This window comes from Natator depressus, chromosome 24 (genome assembly GCF_965152275.1).
Source record: "Natator depressus isolate rNatDep1 chromosome 24, rNatDep2.hap1, whole genome shotgun sequence".
NCBI lineage: Eukaryota > Metazoa > Chordata > Testudines > Cheloniidae > Natator > Natator depressus.
In genome coordinates, this window is record NC_134257.1 from 8,217,365 (window position 1) to 8,235,223 (window position 17,859).

The 17,859-nt window shown below is 54.3% G+C and overlaps 1 protein-coding gene across 2 annotated transcripts; it reads left to right on the plus strand.

Moving 5' to 3' along the window:
• On the plus strand, positions 1 to 17,587 carry S100A10 (S100 calcium binding protein A10). Of its 2 annotated transcripts, none has more exons than XM_074938700.1 (3): positions 1 to 133; positions 11,441 to 11,593; positions 17,151 to 17,585. In XM_074938700.1, the coding sequence occupies exons 2-3, from the start codon at positions 11,462 to 11,464 to the stop codon at positions 17,310 to 17,312; spliced, it is 294 nt and encodes a 97-aa protein (XP_074794801.1). In that variant the 5' UTR covers positions 1 to 133; positions 11,441 to 11,461; the 3' UTR covers positions 17,313 to 17,585. The 2 variants fall into 2 exon arrangements, with proteins under 2 accessions (XP_074794801.1, XP_074794802.1); XM_074938701.1 differs by lacking the exon at positions 1 to 133 and adding an exon at positions 11,122 to 11,252 and having other exon boundaries at positions 17,151 to 17,587.
• Positions 17,588 to 17,859: the final 272 nt, after the last annotated feature.

The window sequence follows — 17,859 nt, forward strand, 5'->3', positions numbered from 1 at the left end:
CGGACTCAGGTTTCCCCCGCCCCGGATCTCCTCCCTCCCCCGGCAGAGTCTATAGGGCCGGCGGCTCCGGTCCCACCCACAGTGCTGAGCCTCGGTCCCCGCACGCCTGCTCCGCTCCTGCGTCCCAGCCAAGGTGAGTCGGGATCCCCCAGCCCCTCCTGCAAAGAACTGACCGGGGGGGGCAAAGCCCCCACCTGTGGACACCCCCTGGGGGGGCTCTGGGTTGCCTTCCTGCCCCCCAGCCCCTCCTGCAGCGAACTGACCTGGGGGGACAAAGCCCCCATCTCCGGACACCCCCTGGGGGGGGCTCTGGGCTGCCTTCCTGCCCCCCAGTCCCTCCTGCAGCGAACTGACCTGGGGGGACAAAGCCCCCATCTCCGGACACCCCCTGGGGGGGGGGCTCTGGGCTGCCTTCCTGCCCCCCAGCCCCTCCTGCAGGGCACTAACCCCGGGGAGGGGTAAAGCCCCCATCTGTGGACACGCCCCAGCGTGGGGGGCTCTGAGCTTTCTTCTTGCCCCCCAGCCCGGATGCCTCAGCTGGACGGGGGCGGGGGAGGTGCCGCAGCTCTGCCCCCCCCCCCCAGCCAGGAGTCAGAGCTCTGGGGTACCCCAGAGCCTGCTGCTGCAGGAATTGGGGGAGGCTGCAGAAGATGGATTTAGGAAGGGGGAGCCCTAGTCCTGCTGCCCCTGGGGATGGGGGGAGCGTAATCCCAGCCGGGGCGCCCCAATCCAGCCTCGCTGGCTGTGGGGGTGGCACCATGCCGTGGTCACTCCCAGCGCTGTAGCTGCTGCTGTTGTCCAGGAGCCCAGAGCACCCAGGGCAGGGACGCACCCCGAGGAGCAGCAGCCTGGGGCGTCACTCATTCGGCAGGGAGGGCAGCTGCGGCGAGAGGGTCTGTCGGTCCGTCATGGGGGCAGAATTATCGGGGACAGGCTGGTTACTATTATCTGCTGGTGCCACTTGTGGGGGCATCATCAATCTCCCCCCCCCAACACGGAAAGGGCTCTGGGACGTGGCCCCTCCCTGGGGTCCCACTCGGGTGTGAATGTTGCCGTGGGACGGAGTGAAGTCTGCACTGGGATGGGATTCTGGGAGCTGCCGCTGGACCCCAGCTTTCTTTGGGAGGCCCAGGTGGTTTAGACTTTTTGCATCTAGTGGGGCCCTGTCCTTGTTCCGAAGAGCCGGGCTTGTCGGTTTGTTCTGCACTCCTTTGCATGTGTTGCGTGGGGTGGGGTCTCTCCAGCCCCCTCTTCTTTCCATGCTCCCCTCTGCCCCAGAGACCTTGGGTGTGTCTAACCAATGGCAAAGTGCGAAGGTTGCTTTGCTCTTTGGAGCACTCGGACCACACCCCCTTTGCCAGTGCTCAGGATGGAGCCAAACCCATGCCTGGGGGAGCCCCGCTGCACTCAGGGGAGTCACCCCAAAGGGGGAATGTGCCCTGTGTGTGCATGAGTGTTGGTGAGGAACAGCTACTCACACTACACAGTCCCATTCACGTCAGCCGCCAGTCGGAGCAAGGCCTTCGCGAGCTCATCGACTTTAAGATCAGAAGGGACCATCATGATCTGGTCTGGTCTGACCTCCTGGCACACTGCAGGCCACAGAACCTCTGACAGTCAGGACCGAGTTACTCCCCGCTGCAGCGGGATGTGGGGTTCCACTGGTAACTCGCTGCCTGGGGTCTGCCGTGTCCGGAGCAGAACTGGCGCGAGCGTCCCACGGTCTGGGAAGCCTGGGTATGGCCCCTGCTCTCAGACACTGGGCAACCGGGAAGCGAGGGGACGGGCCCTTTCTGAGCTTTACAAGGGGATGCAAACAGCTTGAACGCTTTCAATGGCTGCTGTGGGGCCAAGGGAGAGGTGCAGGAGAGCCAGATCGGTGCTCCCGCAAGGTACCCCAATGCGATGCTTGCTATAGATAGTACAGCTGCCATAGAGCGAGCGAGCAAGACGGATCGATGGAGAAGAGAGAGAGGTGGTTACGTGCAGGGACGTGTAATCACAGCGTCGAAAGCCAGCCAGTTTTTACCACACGGGGCAGGTTCTGAGGACACGCTGTTCTTTTCCAGGTTTCAGAGTAGCAGCCGTGTTAGTCTGTATCCGCAAAAAGAAAAGGAGGACTTGTGGCACCTTAGGGACTAACAAATTTATTTGAGCATAAGCTTTCATGAGCTACAGCTCACTTCATCGGATGCATTCATGTTCTTTTCCAAGCGCTGCTCAGACACTCCAAGGATCCAGGCTTCCAGCTGGAGTTGCTTTTTTTGCTGGGAGCCTGGTTTGATTCATAGATACCAAGGCCACTTCTCCTTTTGAACTAGAACAGATCTTTTTTTTAAAAAAAAAAAACCACCCAATCTTGAGATAAAAATGGCTGGTGATGGAGAATCCTGGTCAATTGTTCCAATGGTTAATTGTACTCACTTGTTAAAAATGTATGCCTTATTTCAAATATTTGTTTGCCACCTCCCTGCTTGCTGCTCTCTCTCTGCACAGTGCCAGTTTCCTTGTTGGGGCTGGGCTGGGGTTGCCCTGCAGAGGGAGATGCTCTTTGGGAATGCTCCAGATGCTCCCCTGACTCATCCCGGTGGAATTGAGTTCCACCCATTTTGTGCCGGTGTGTGTGGGTAGGCTCCCATCTCTAAGAACCCAGACTTTGTCACTGGGCATGTCCCGGGCAGGGAGGGACTAAGAGCTGGGTCCGTGACTTGGCTGAATAACCCTTTGGGAAGAAGGCTCCCTCCCGCTTCACTCACAGTCTGGATTCCAGTCCAGTGCCTGCTCTGGGAAGGCTCCTTTCAATAGGATCTCTCTGATCTGCTCCTCAGAACCTGCCCTTGGGCTGGAGGCTGCCTCGGGCAGGATCTTAGGGGTGGTGTTGTTCTCAGACTGAGAATGGTGCACGCCCTGCCAGACTCTAGCAGACAGAACAATGCAGCGGAGCTGGCATGAGCCCCAGCTGACGATCCAGGAACAGAGGTCCTTTGAGGAGACTTGCATTCCAGCCCCCCTTCTTTCCTGGATCTGGAGGGATGGGCCTGCCACTCTGTTCCCGGGGTTTTTTCCAAGTGAAGTTCGAATGTGGAGCTGACGAGGGGCTCTGGCCAATTTTCCAGGCGAGCAGCCCCGAGCACAGTGGGCACAACTGCCAAGCTGGGCTGGGCTTCCTGTTTTTCCCATAGAGGTTTTCAGACACCAGCTGCAGATCTCAGGGCAAAGCAGCCTGAAGCAAACGCAGAACTAAGGAGGGCCAAGGGCCAGATCCTCAGCTGGTGCCAGTTGGCATTGCTACTGACCTCAGTGGCACTACACTGATTCACACCAGCTGGGGATCTGGCCCACTGGCTTCAGTGGTGCTACAGGACAGTCCCCAGGCCTGGCAAGGAGCAGGCTGCAATCCTGCTGAGACAGACGCTGCTCTGAAAGGGAATACAAAAACTGCTCCGCTCTAAGGCAGCCCTGCTGTGTTTGGTTAATTCAGTCCGAATGCTGTGTCCTTATTTATCATGTTGCATCCGAAGACCTCACAGGAGAGGCAGCATTTCACAGATGGGGAAACTGAGACACGGAGCCTCACTCCATGGTCGCACGGGTGGAGCCAGAAATAGAACCCGGAGTCCTGCCCCCCAGCCATGTGCTGTAACCAGTAACCATCCCAGAGCCAGGAATAGAACCCAGAAGCCCTGTCTCTGCACTTCTCTAACCACTCCCACCAGGAAAGAGAACCCAGGAGTTCTGGCTCTCAGTCCATTGCTCTAATTACTAGGCCACACAGCTATTACTAGGCATCCTTGTGTCCACTCTTGACATTTTATGGCCAGTTTTACAATATTTGGTGTTTTACTCAAAGCCCCAGTTTCTGGAGCCATGGCCCAGAGCCTCAAAGGTATTTAGGCCCGTAACTCCCATTGATTGGTTGATTTCAGGATCTGGGACCATGAGAATCTGAGCTTTCTTTTTTTAAAAGAAAATCTTGAGATAAAAATGGCTGGTGATGGCCAACAACTAGAGCGACCCTGAGGTAAGGCCTCTGCTTTGGAAAATGTGGGCCTTCCCCCCTCTGGGCCTCGGTCATGTGGGCTAATGACACTAACCCTCCTCTGCAAAGTGCTTTGAGATCTGCAGATGCAAGCCCTATAGAAGAGCTCAGTGTTGTTATGATCCGTGCTTCCCAAATGGTATTTAACTGGGAGATTCTTCTTTTTCTTCCAGTGATTTGCAACAGACTATCCAGGGGCTGTCTCTTTGCTCTGTGTTTGTACAACACCTAGCATGGCTGGGCCCTTGCCGAAAACTGGGCTACTAGGTGCTACTGCTATACAAATGGATCATCCTAGTGCAACTCACTAGAAGGGGACATTTTGCTATAGTGCTTACCTGACCCCCATGGCTGTAGTATCTGAGCATCTCCCAATCTTTGGTGTATTTATCCTCACAGCGCCCATTTTACAGATGGGAAACTGAGGCAACGAGGAGCTAAGTGACCCACACAGGAAGCCTGTGGTGAGGCAGGGACTTGAACCGAGGGCTTTCAAGTGCCAGGCTAGCGTCTGACCGAGAATGGGTGGTGTCAGGGTTCCCTCCCCACTCTGAACTCTGGGGTACAGATGTGGGGACCCGCATGAAAGACCCCCCCCCAGCTTATATTTCACCAGCTTAGGTTAAAAACTTCCCCAAGGCACAAATTCCTTTCCTTGTCCTTGGACGGTATTGCTGCCACCACCAAGTGATTTAAACAAACATTCAGGGAGGGGCCACTTGGAGCCCTATCCCCCCCCTCCAAATATCCCCCCAAGCCCCTTCACCCCCTTTCCTGGGGAGGCTTGAGAATAATATACCAACCAATAGGTTAACAAGGTGAGCACAGATGCTTGGGTTTTTAGGACACTAAAACCCAATCAGGTTCTTAAAAGAAGAACTTTATTATAAAGAAAAAAGTCAACAAAGCACCTCTGTAAAATCAGGATGGAAGGTCATTTTACAGGGTAATAAAAAAGATTTAAAACGCAGAGGATTCCCCTCTAGGCTCAACTTCAAAGTTACAAAACAGGAATAAATCTCCCTCTTAGCATAGGGAAAATTCACAAGCTAAAACAAAAGATAATCTAATGCATTTCCTTGCTATTGCTTACAATTTCTGGAATTTTAGCTGTATCATTTGCGTAGGAGCTGGGTTACCTGCTTGGTCTCTCTCTTTGTCCCGAGAGGGAACAAAAAAAGAGCACAAACAAAATCTTCCTCCTTCCCCCAGCTTTGAAAGTATCTTCTTTCCCCATTGGTCCTTCTGGTCAGGAGCCAACTAGGTTAATTGAACTGATTAACCCCTTACATGTAAGTGATTCTGTACCTCTGGCCAGGAGGGGCTTGATGTTACTGCATATGTAAAGGTGGTTACCTTTCCCTTTATATTTATGACAGGTGGGAAGGGGTCTCCGTGAAGAGTTTTGTCCCTGGCGTTCCCCTCTCCGTCCCCAGGCTGGTTGGGTGTCACCCTGCACAGTTGCTCTGCTATCTGTCCCCAGCTCTGGTGGCTGTGCTGACTGTTTGAGGCAGCAGAAAACCCACCAGCCCAGGACAGGTTGATCCTGCTCCTGGATGGAGATGGAACAACCTGAGTCATTTCCTCAGAGGCTCTGCTGGCTACTTTTCAGCAGGGCTGGAAAATACTAGCTCAGGCCAGGCAGGGGCAGGGAGGACACCCTGGGATGGGGGGGTGGGCGGGCGTGGTGACCTGCACTGCTCCAGTGTGGACTGCAGTTTCAGGGGGAGAGAAGAACCTGGCCAGAAACAACAGAGTCCTGTTTATCACACATCAGGATTATTTTTCCATCCTGCCCTGGGTTTATTTTTCCATCCCGCCCCGTCAGCAAACAAACCCTGTCTGCGTGGGGCCCTAGCAAACTCCCACCACTGGGATGGGGCTAGAGCTTTAGATGCTGTTTCATTGTATTTGCTCAGATGCTCTCATTATAGGCTTTGCCCTGCCCTGGGTTGGACAGGCAGGGGACAAACACAGCTCCCGAGGAATACTGGCTTGGCTGCGTCCCTCCTGTCTTGCTGTTTGTCACCCACCTGTTACACAACTGGAGTTGGAGAGTTTTTCCCTTGCTACGGGCCCCTCACTTCCCACCCCAGCCTCTATTCTAAAGGCTGGCGTGAGCACCACATCAATGGGAAATGGACCAGAGAGAACAATATGGCCTGAGGGAATAGATGAGTTAGGGGCCCTCATTGGAGATGGGTCTGCATCAGGACCTCGAGCCACGCTTCTCCCCCAGTTTCAGAGTTGGATCACTTCCAAGTGCCCCGTTCGACTGGCCACGGTACCAGGATCTCCACAGCTAGAAGCATGAGGTGCGACAGCCCGACCTAAACCTCTCTAGCTGGGCGTGTAACATGCTCCCCCCTTGCACAGATCAGGCACTGCAGGGGCCCCTCTCGCACCCACTCCACAGTGGGTCACGCAGGGATAACACAGGAACAGCGGAGGTCGGTTCCCACGCCAGATGGTGGCCATGTGGTCAGAGGAGCTGAACTCGGCGGCTGGAATCTCGTCACAGCAGCCGGTAGGATTCTGCAGCCACCAAGCTCGACCCCAGACGGGACGCCCGGCCTGAACTCCAACCCCTTTAGTCCATCTCTGGCCTGACGCCGCAGTTCACCTACGAAGGGGGTCAAGGACCCAATCGCTTTGATTTCGGAGCCTGCCCGATTCCCCCTGCCCGCCCTCCGGGGTTTTCCTCTTTCTCCCAAGGCCGAATGGCGAAACGACTTCCCGGAAAGGCTGCGGTAGCTCGGATCGGCGGAGATGGAGGAGAGGCGGCTGGTGCTCACTCCCATCTCCTCGCGAGGAGTCTGCGCGAGGCGAAGTGGCCCAGGAGGGGCCGAGATTACAGCCCCCAAAAGATAATGTTGAGCTCTTAGGCGCGGCCTGTTGGCCAGGTTTTGCGCCCTGAGCTTGGAGTGATGGCAGGGCCCTGCTAATTCACCCCAAGGGGCGAGAGGACAGGGGAGAACTGCCGAATGCCGTGGGCAGCAGCATGACCAGTGTCGCAGGCGGGCGCCAGGCAGGAGTCGCCCCTAGGAAGGAGCAAGTGTCCGCCATGAGGCGGGCTGTTAACTCGTGCATCCGTGCCCTAGAACTCGTGCAACTCGTGCATCCGCCTTTGCAATGGAACAGCAGAGGACTGGGACCATGGGGACCGTGTCTTCCGAAGGGGGCCAAAATAACGGTCCCCAGGGAGGAGGAAAAATGGCAGCTGTGAGCGTGGTGAGATTTTTTGCGGCTGTCCTTAAAAGCCGAGAACAGGCTGAGGGCCCCTTTGGTGCAGCTCCAAAGCCATCACAAATGCCCAGGTGGGCCAACGACTGCCTGGCAAAGGAACGAGGCCTGGGCAGAGCAGGCGGCATGCCCCGTGCCCTGGCTGCTGGCTCCCTTCGTTTATCCCGCTGTACCCTGGGGGAGGCCGGGAACGTTTCCCCCAACTCTGAGCATTTGGAACCAACATCCCTCAGACTTCAGAGTCTTCCAAAGAAATCCCTGCTCGCCGGATTGGAGCAGGCTGGGTGCCAGGTGACTACCCCGCCCCACACAGACCCCTTTGCGTGTCTCAATGCGCAGGGATGACGCGGTTCACTCCTAATCCCTTCCAAGGGGCTCAGAGCAGCGCGTGGCACAGGGAGGGGATGTGCGTGTGGAGGACTTGCTGTGCACTAGTGGAATCGCTTGTACCTCATGTTTGTTGGCACACGGATGCACTAAGCGTCTGCGGGGCTCCTTTCCCTAGGGTCCCCGATGGAGGGCAGCAGCTGTTAACACCCCTGGGTGCATGTAGCCCAGAAGGCAGTCTGTCCCCTCCCTTTGCATTCCTCTGGGTGGGGTGGGGAGCGCACACGCCCTGTGATCAGCACTCTGAGGCCTGCCGAGCATCTGGTTGACGTTGGGGGATGATTTTGCTCTATGGGAGGCGTTCTTGGCCGAAGTCCCTTGGCTCCCCAGAGGAGGAAGCTGCCGCTCAGCTTGCAGCAATCTGCTGCCCGCTCTGGAACGGATTCCCTTGAGCAAACTTTTTAACCCTTACCCTGCCAGCGGCGCCTTTATGCTGGCGAATTCTCCATGGCGCCGTCCATCCCGAGGCGCTACGGGTTGGCTCATCCGTTATCCCAGCCCGTCAAGCGTCCCCATCGCTGTCCCACCAACACGCCCCGCCCACATACTCAGGGGACCCCCTCTGGAGGTTGGAGAGGGAGTTCTCTGCTGGGACAGGAGGACACATTATAAGGATGCTCTCCGTGCTGGGAATGTTTGGCCACTAAGAAAGGGACTGAGACCCAGCAAACGCGTTGCACATGAGACACAGCCAGCAGCAGTGAGAGGTTGTTACTGATGTATTTGCACCAGATGACCAGGGAAAGAGAGGCTCCATGTCCCATTCACACTTCCTCAAGCCAGCTGGTTCCCTCTGTCTGTCTTTCATCTATCTCTACGTTTTAAAGGAAGGAGCATCCCAAGGCATGTTACCATGTACACCATCAAGACAGAGCTATATTCTTGTAAAACACCAAAAAGGGATCCCGGCAGAAAAGCTGCTTTCACCCACAGCAAAGATGGCTCGAGGAGGACTTTTTTAAAGAGCTTTGGAAGCGATTACTCTTCCCCCACCCCTGGAGGCCCTACTCATGGGATTGCAGCATTTGCTCCACGCCCCTGTTCTCACTTCTCTTCACTACCCAGCAGTGTACGAGGCAGTTGGATTTGGCAATGCATCAAAGTCTCCCGTTCCTGGTGGGGGGCAGAGAAAGGAATCTTCCCTTGAAAGACTTTGCTTTGACAATTCATAAAAAAAATCCACAGCGTTTACCAACCAGCCTTGCTTTCCCTACTGACTCTGGTCAAGTCTTTCTGTTGAGTTTGCTCTCCAGACATCCGCTGCTCCATATGGCTGTGTAGTGCACAGGGTAACCAGTTTGGGGACACACATGCTGCTAGGCATGGCTCCTGGGTATTTTAAGACCTGTCAGGTTTCTCCTTAGCCTGGACATGCATCTCGGCTATACACCCACTCCACTAGTTGCATCCTGCTAACCCCCAAATTACCCCAGGAAATAGGAATCGTCTTTACTTCCTGTCCCAAGCGGCTGTGAATCACATAATCATAAATGCTAGAGAGGGGGAGGGGGAGGGAAGCCCTCTTACATCACCCACTCCATCCCCTCTCAGGGGGATTGATCGCTGTGGGACATTCTCTAATGTCTTGCTGCATAGCGTTACCATGAGTTGATAAACAGCTGCCATGTTCCACCCCAGAGGTGATTGCATTTTAGTGGTGGGAGAAGTGTTCCTGGAATATGCAGGCTGGAAATCTGCCCTAGGATATGTGCGCTGGGCAGCTTTTGGCTCATAATTTTGTTAAGTAGTTTGCAGAGATTGTTGAGCTCCTAAGGATCTTGCTACTAAAGGCATAAGATAGGAAAATCAGCTGTTAGCCGTGTCTTTTGCTTTTATATTAAGCTTGTCTCAGGTGAGTTTCATGGGGATTTATATTTTGAACAATTAACTGTGGCTCAAAGCACAAGTTCTTGACCTTGACGCAGGAATAAGAGGATAAAATTCCATGTCCTGGTCCTGTGCTAGGTCAGATTAGATGATCATAATGGACCCTTCTGGCTCTGAAATCTACGAATCTCTCCACAGTACATTATGAGTCAGTTTTTAACCCAGGGGCAGGCAAACTTTTTGGCCTGAGGGCTGCATCGGGTTTCGGAAATTTGTATGGAGGGCCGGTTAGGGGTGGCTGTGCCTCCCCAAACAGCCAGGCGTGGCCTGGCCCCCGCCCCCTATCCGCCCCCACCCTGCTTCTTGCCCCCAATGCCCCCCCCAGGACCCCTGCCCCATCCAACCCCCCTGACCGCCCCCGGGACCCCCGCCCCTGACTGCCCCCCGCCACCCCATCCAACCCCTCCCCTTCCTGACTGCCCTCCCCGAGACCCCTGCCCCCATTCAACCCCCCCATTCCCCGCCCTCTGACCGCCCCGACCCTTATCCACACCCCCACCCCCTCGAACTTCCCTGCCCTCTATCCAAACCCCCTGCTCCCTGCCCCCTTACCGCGCTGCCTGGAGCCGGCCACACACTGCGCTGCACAGAGCACCGAGCCGCACTGCCCCAGGACCTCGCAGCCCCCCGCCCAGAGGATTGTGCCAGCGGCGCAGTGAGCTGAGGCTGCGGGGAGGGGTACAGCAGGGGAGGGGCCGGGGGCGAGCCTCCCGGGCCAGGAGCTCAGGGGCCGGGCAGGAGGGTCCCGCAGGCCGAATGTGGCCCACGGGCCGTGGTTTGCCCACCTCTGTTCTAACCATTTCTCACCAGTGCTTTAACCCAGGGTTTCCCTTGAAAATACCTAAACCATCTCTAAAGTTTCAAGGCATCAGGCGACCTGGACAGAAAGACCTGAGAGACGTAGTCATTTCCCTAGTGCTGGAACACGAAAGAAAAATCACAGCGATTGTCCAGTCACTCCCCCTTTTTCTAATTTAAACCAAACTCTCCACGCTGCCCCCATCCAAGGCAGGTTTTTGTCCCATAAACTGTATTGTGAGTTAGGAGAGTATAGTTACCCTGGTACATTTTGTTCTCCTTTTGGTGTTCTAGAATGTCCTGCCTTTGGGGTGAGCCCGTGTATTGTATCAGTTCGATCGGGGGTTAACTGCTGAGGCGGGAAGGAATTTATTGTGCAATGAAATCCTTCGCTCCAGCGGCACAAGCCAGCGACTGTGAGCATTGTGCCGAGCAGAGCTAAAATGGGAAGGGAGTCCAGAGGTTTGGACGTTGATCCGACCTTTATCCCAACTCTCCTGGCCTCTCCAGCGTCTGCCTCTCTGTGTCCCAGCAGTTCTCCACCCCCTCTAAAAACTAGGCAGATGTAGAAATACAACAACGTTGGCAACAGGTTTTTGAACCCACGGAAAGTTTCCATTCGGGTCTGAGCGCTCAGAACCCACAGTGGTGGCTGCCTGCGGGAGTAAGAACCTAACTAGCTAGCAGCTTTGGCAAATATATTAGAATTCAAGTTAGAAACGAGGCACTGGTTTTTAATCATAAGGGTGCAAACTACTGAGGGGAACAGTGGATTCTCCATGTCGTGATGTCTTCAGATCCAGCCTGGAGGCCGTTCTGGAAGATGCGTTAGTCAAACGTGATTGGGCTCAATACAGGGGTAGAAGGGTAAAGCTCTGTGGCCTGCAATATTCAGGAGGTGAGAACAGATGATCTAATGGGGACCCTTCTGACCTCGAAAGCTATGAGTCCGAATGGCACAGCCCACGTCCCTCATAGTAATTAGCATGGGGCGGTCCTGCTCCTTGGGATAAAACTGAGTTCAGCTATTGAGACAAACAAAACAAAGCTAACTGCTGTCTGTGCTATTTCTCTCTGCTTGGGCAGGCTCAAAAGACCCGCGCAAAGATGCCGTCTCAGATGGAACATGCCATGGAGACACTGATGTTCACCTTCCACAAATTCGCCGGTGACAAGAACTACCTGACGAAAGAAGATCTCCGGGTGCTGATGGACAAGGAGTTCCCTGGGTTTTTGGATGTGAGTCAGAAATGCCGATAAGCTCATTTGCTGATTAATCCCTTCTGTCACGGTCCATTGAGGGACTTGGCTCGTCCTAGTGGCTGGTGATTTGGGGGCGGGGGGGCGGCGCTCATCCCTCCAGGCCAGGACTGAGCAGTGATGCTCCAGGGTGGTGCTAGGGGGCGCTGTGCAGCTGGAAGTGCCTTCAGAGGCAAAATCAAGGTCCCAACCGGTTTATACTTTAGCTGGTTTTTACAAGTCAGGGTAAGATGTTCAGGTACCATATCAGAGAAGTCAGACAGAGCAGGGAGGACGGGCAAATGGACTAGATGGGACAGGACAGACAAGGGTCAAAAAAGAAAGAGCGTAGGATCCAGACAGACAGAGTCCCGGTCAAATTCCAGGTTGAGTGATTATAATTTTTCCAGCTAAACTCCTCTCACTTCAAATGAAGAAACTATTCTGCCCTCAGAATGAGGGCCCGACCCAGCTGGCCTCTCGGTGCTGCCGCAGTAGCCATGTAAAATAATGCTCGGACGATTTCCCCTCCGAAAAATTCTTCTTTGACTCGCTCAATCAAAGCCAGCTATGGAATTTAGCCCTTCAGCTTGCTCTTTGTTCACATCAAAGGAAGCCACGTGGCAAAGGCAGCTGACTGGCTTTGAAAACCTCAGCCTGGGTGCATGGCTGTTGGCGTAAGCTGGCTGCCAGGCTTCTCCCCAGAGGTGGCTGCATTTCCCCAGTATGGGATAGGCTTTAGGGGGGAGGTGCGGTGGGCTCCTTCCCGCTTCACTGCTGCCTTTGAAGCGGGGGGAGGGGAAGGGCCAGGATGAATGAGGAGGAGCTGTCTCTGGGCTGAGATCTGCCCTGTTACCCCAGGACAACTCCACCTCGAGTCCCTACGGGTTGCACTGGAGAATTTGGCCCTCCGGCTTCTAGCCCCAAGATGCTCTTACTCTTGTCTCTCGAAAAGGCCTGATCATATTGAAGCCAGTGGCCACGTTCCCATGGCTTTGGATTGGCCCCGGCATTGGGTTTGAAAACTCCCAGCTGCGGCACGGAGAGGCAAGTGGCCCCTTCACCCCCTCCCAGCCCCTGTGGCATTCATGCACCGCAGAAGCCGGGACTCACAACTGCCTCCAGCAGAGGAGGCTCTGCAGGGGTGGGGTCGCTGCTGCACTCGATTCCCTGCCATTTATCAGCTCGCGGGTGACACAGACAATGGGGAGAGGCTCTGGGCAGAGTGTTCCCTTCCTGATAAATGATGCATCGTCCAAGACAATAGCATTTTGGTAACAGCCTGCTATGTGCTGGGCTATTAATAACCCTGCTGCCTGGTGCACTGCATTCTCCCTGCTCCTTGGCTGTTACGGTTTGGTCCAAAGCAAGAAGACGACTGCAGGACAGACCTGTGAGAATGGCAGGTGGGCAACGCTCCCCCTTCTTGCCCCCCGATAAATCTCCCGAGCACACAGCTGCAATCCTGTAACTGAGGAATGACACAATGTCCGAGCAGTGAGTGGAGTCGCCTCTCAGGAGGTGTAATACAGCATGAATAACATGGAGCAGTTAAGTGACTTGCCCAGGATCAGACAGTTAGTCAGTGGCAGAATTGGGAATACGACCCAGGAGCCCAGGCTCCCAAACCCCCACTCTCACCACTAGGCAATACTCCCTCCCGGGGCTAGGCATCCCAAGGTCCTTGTAGATAACTGTCTCCCCCGCCTGCGTCTCCTGTGCGTCTAGCGTTCACAGAGGCCAGGTTATTATGCAAGCTGGTGTGGATGGCACAGGCTGATATAATCAGAGATCGGTATTTAATGCTCCAGCCCCAGGGTATCCATCCCACTATGTGGGTGCATACTGAGATCATCGGCAATTAACCAGTGCTCTGTAGTCCTCCCGTTACCCCCTGCCCCAGGGATACAGTCACCTCCATGGCAGGGCCTCACCTGCAGCTGGCTAAGCTCAGCTGGCATAAGCAGGTGCCACCCAGTGGCATTGCTCCTGCGAACCCCAAGGCTGGATGTGGCCCATCCCCTGTAACTGATCTAGTCTGGGTTTTCAGAGGCACCTAAATCCCATGGGCTGTCAAGGACAGCTGTGTGCCCAACTCCCTTCAAAGCCCCAGCCTTGCTTTTACCGCCACGAGAGCAATCAGAGACATGGGGCCAGCTTCTGATCCCAGCGACACCGGCGTAGATCCAGAGTGAATGCAGGGACAGGACTGAGGTTGCTGTAGGGGATGTATTCTGATCTCAGGTACCCCGGTGTAATTCTCGAATGACGCCCTCAAGGTCCACGTTGACACCAATATTTGGGAGATCTGAACCTGTGCTTGGTCCTCTCACCTAATTCAGTGCTTGGCTCCTTGCTGATGTGCATCACACCCTGTCAGTCCAGGTGTATGGGGTAGACAGCAGAGCTAAGAGGTCTTCGGCTGGAGTGGCAACAGCCTGGAGCGGCTGGAACACACACGCTGCTGCTTATCACGCACAGCCGGGCTCACGGCTTGGGGTTCTGTTTCCTCAGTCTGTAAAGCAAACACTGTGCCGTGCGCAGAGCTCACCAGCCATTGCTTTGTGTGAACACACTGGATAAGCTTGGTGGGTGGCCTGGATGCACAGAAGTCTTTGTTTATTGCAAGCCATGGGGCAAAAGGTTCCTCCCACCTGCGTCCTCCAGACCCCTTGTGCTTGGACACAGGGGGCCCAGGCCTCGGTACAGGGTGAAATTTCACTGCCAGAGCACAGAAATCGATGTCCTCCAGGATCACATCCAGAATGTCTCATTAGAAGAGATCCTAGAAACCAGAGCGAAAAGCCCTTGTCTCCAGCCCTGGGCGTGCACACTCCTTGCAATGCATGTGCCAGCTTTAAATGTCTCCTTCCTCTGCCTGGGAGACCGTCCCATTGCAAAATCCAACAGATCCTGCAGGAAACAGTGCCTGCCATTCATTCTAAGTGCTGCATGCCTACATCACAGTTAGCATTCACACTACATTGGAGCAATGCCACTGTGGATTTACAACCCCCCATCCCCCAATCGAAAGACAAAATATACAGGAACTTACCTATCAAGACACTGGAAATCTGAGGAGTGGGGACTAGGGCTCAGGACTCCTGGCATCTGTTTCCTTCTCTAGGAAAGGAATGTTTGGACAGTGGTTCGAGCAGGGGTTCTAGTTCCAGATCTGCTACTGACTCACTGTATGACCCTGCCCAAGTCACTTAACTGCCCTGTCATTCAGTTTCCCACTCATAAAGTTCACCTGCCTCCCAGAGATGTGCAGTGAGCCTTGGTGAAAGGTTGTGATGCGCTCTGAGATCCTTTAGCAGCCCAGAAGCGTAAAATGGTGCTACTGATTTCCCTGGAAACTTTCTTCAAGACTCATTTTAAATACTCAAACGCTGAGCGTTGCCGCTGTCCCTACCTGAGATCTGAACCCTCAAGAGCACACTGAGGAGCTATTTGTACTCGTGACCTGTCATGGACCAGGACCCCGTTGTGCTGGGCACGACAGGATGATTTTGGATGGTAGAGCTGAGAATAATGAGAGGACATTAAGAAAAAGGAAACTTAGGTGAAGGCAGGAGAAGTTTCCAGACACTGAACCAGATCCTCAGTTGGTGTAAATCTGCCTAGATTCATTGACTTTAACAGAGCAACGCTGATTGACGTCAACAGAGAGTCTGACCCGGTGAGAGCTGCCTAGGAGGTGATCCATCTAAACTCTTGTGGTTCAGGCCATGAACTAACCTCTAAGTGATGGGGTTAGGAGGAGATTTTCCCTGGGAGCAGGTTATCCCATCATCAGTTCAGGCTCTCTTGCATCTGCCTGTGAAGCAGCTGGTGCTGGAGACAGAATACCGGGCTAGGTGGGTCCTGATCTGCTCTGCTCTGACAGTCCTCATGTTCCCACAGGATGTAGTGAAAGCTACATGACTTCGGACATTTAAAAGCAGTAGGAAATGTACCACTGGGACCGGTCGTGGGTGGGGAAGAGACTAAATGATCTACTAGGTGCTTGATCACATGCCTAACGGAAACCGGCAGCTGTGGGTTCCAAGCCTCCCCAGGGCAAGGAGCCCGCAGGAATCACAGCTTCATCAGTACGCCGTGCACGCAGCCCGCAGCGCTCAGAGGGCTGGGCCCATTGGCGTCCTTAGCTCCAGCCGGGGGGGGGGTGAAAGGAGAAGCATTTTTGAAAGCTATTTTACATTCGCTGCTCAGCGTTTGTATCTCGCTCAGGATGGGAGCGTTGCCTGATGTGTGCTACGCAAGGAGGAGACTCACGCCAGCACAGGGTCTGAAATCCACACGTGCACCCCTTGAGCTTCTGTCTGGGGGGGGGGGGGAGTTTTACTACTAGTCACCGTGGTTCAGCATGGGATATAGGCCAGTCAGTTTCGGGGGAATGCACCGGCCTGTCTGAGTTATGAACACTGCAGGGAGTGGAGGGAGAAAGAGTTTGAAGCTAAATTAAAAGAGTGTTGTTAGTTATTACCGGGGCTTGGGGCTGTTCAATGCACCAATAAGGAGACTGCCCACGACCCAAGGAACTTGCACGGTTTTAGGGCCCCAATTACAAGCTGATTCATGAAAGCAGCCCCTCCCATTCACTCAGATTGGAGCCTGAAAGACCGGCACAGGGGAACTAGGATGTATGGGGAATGTCAGAGCAGGGAGAAAGTGGAAGGACTGGGCAGCATGTGTCTTTTTAAAGAGATGCCCAGATGCCACAATGATGGGCACTATACAAAGCCCCACACAGATAAGCTATGGAAACACTGAGATGGATGGAAAGATGAACAGATAGATGAAGGGATATGGAGTCAGTGGGATGGACAGAGGGATGGATGGATATGGAGCCAGTGGGACGGACGGATGAACAGATAGATGAAGGGATATGGAGTCAGTGGGATGGACAGAGGGATGGATGGATATGGAGCCAGTGGGACGGACGGATGAACAGATAGATGAAGGGATATGGAGTCAGTGGGATGGACAGACGGATGGATGGATGGATGGATATGGAGCCCCTGGGATGGACAGAAGGATGGATGGATGGATATGGAGCCAGTGGGACAGAGGGATGAACAGACAGATGATGGGATAGGGAGCCACTGGGATGGACAGAGGGAGGAATGGATGGATGGATATGGAGCCAGTGGGACGGAGGGATGAACAGATAGATGAAGGGATATGGAGCCATTGGGATGGATGGATGGATATGGAGCCAGTGGGACGGAGGGATGAACAGATAGATGATGGGATAGGGAGCCACTGGGATGGACAGAGGGAGGGATGGATGGATGGATATGGAGCCAGTGGGACGGAGGGATGAACAGATAGATGAAGGGATATGGAGCCATTGGGATGGATGGATGGATATGGAGCCCGTGGGATGGAGGGATGAACAGATAGATGAAGATCTATGGAGTCACCAGCATGGATGGACACACAAACAGGCTCCCACACTCTTGCTACGAAGCAGATTCAGCCAGGAGAAAATTCAGCTCCATTTACTCACAGCCCCCCTCTGCTTTTTCTTTCATGTATTTTCCCTTCCCAGAACCAGAAAGACCCCATGGCTGTGGATAAAATCATGAAGGACCTAGACCAGTGCCGGGACGGCAGAGTTGGCTTCCAGAGCTTCTTCTCGCTAGTGGCTGGGCTGACCATCGCGTGCAACGACTACTTTGTGGTACACATGAAGCAGAAGGGGAGAAAATGAAGAGGTGACAGGAGACACCCCCCCCCGCCTAACTCCTAAACCCCGAGCCATATAAAGAGGGCCACATTGCGGCCTGGATCTGAGCTCCCAGCTGGCCACTGACACCAATGGAAAGTTGGGCGTGTGGATCAAGGACACAATGTGACCCTCTGAATGTGCAAACAGACTCACGAGTTGCCATATAACAGGCAAGAGAGAGCCTGCTATCCCCGCCCCAGAGCAGCTTATGATTTCTATATTGTATCCATGCCTTGCCCTACAATAAAGAATCCCTCCCTTTGTTTTTTTTTTTAAATCCCAACAGCATATAGTTTTTTTTCTCTGCACCGGCCTTGTCTGATCTGCATCACCCTAGAGGGCGTTCTGAAGGGTGCAGGAACCACAGCTCTGGCACAATAAATCAGAGATGATGGAGTTTGCAAACTTCCAGAGCAGCTGCATAGAGCATTCTGAAGACACACATAAAGCTGGCACAGGGGCACCTGAGCTTTGAGACACTGAGGGTCACGGGGGCAGCTTGCCAGGACGGGGAGGGGCTTGCCTAATT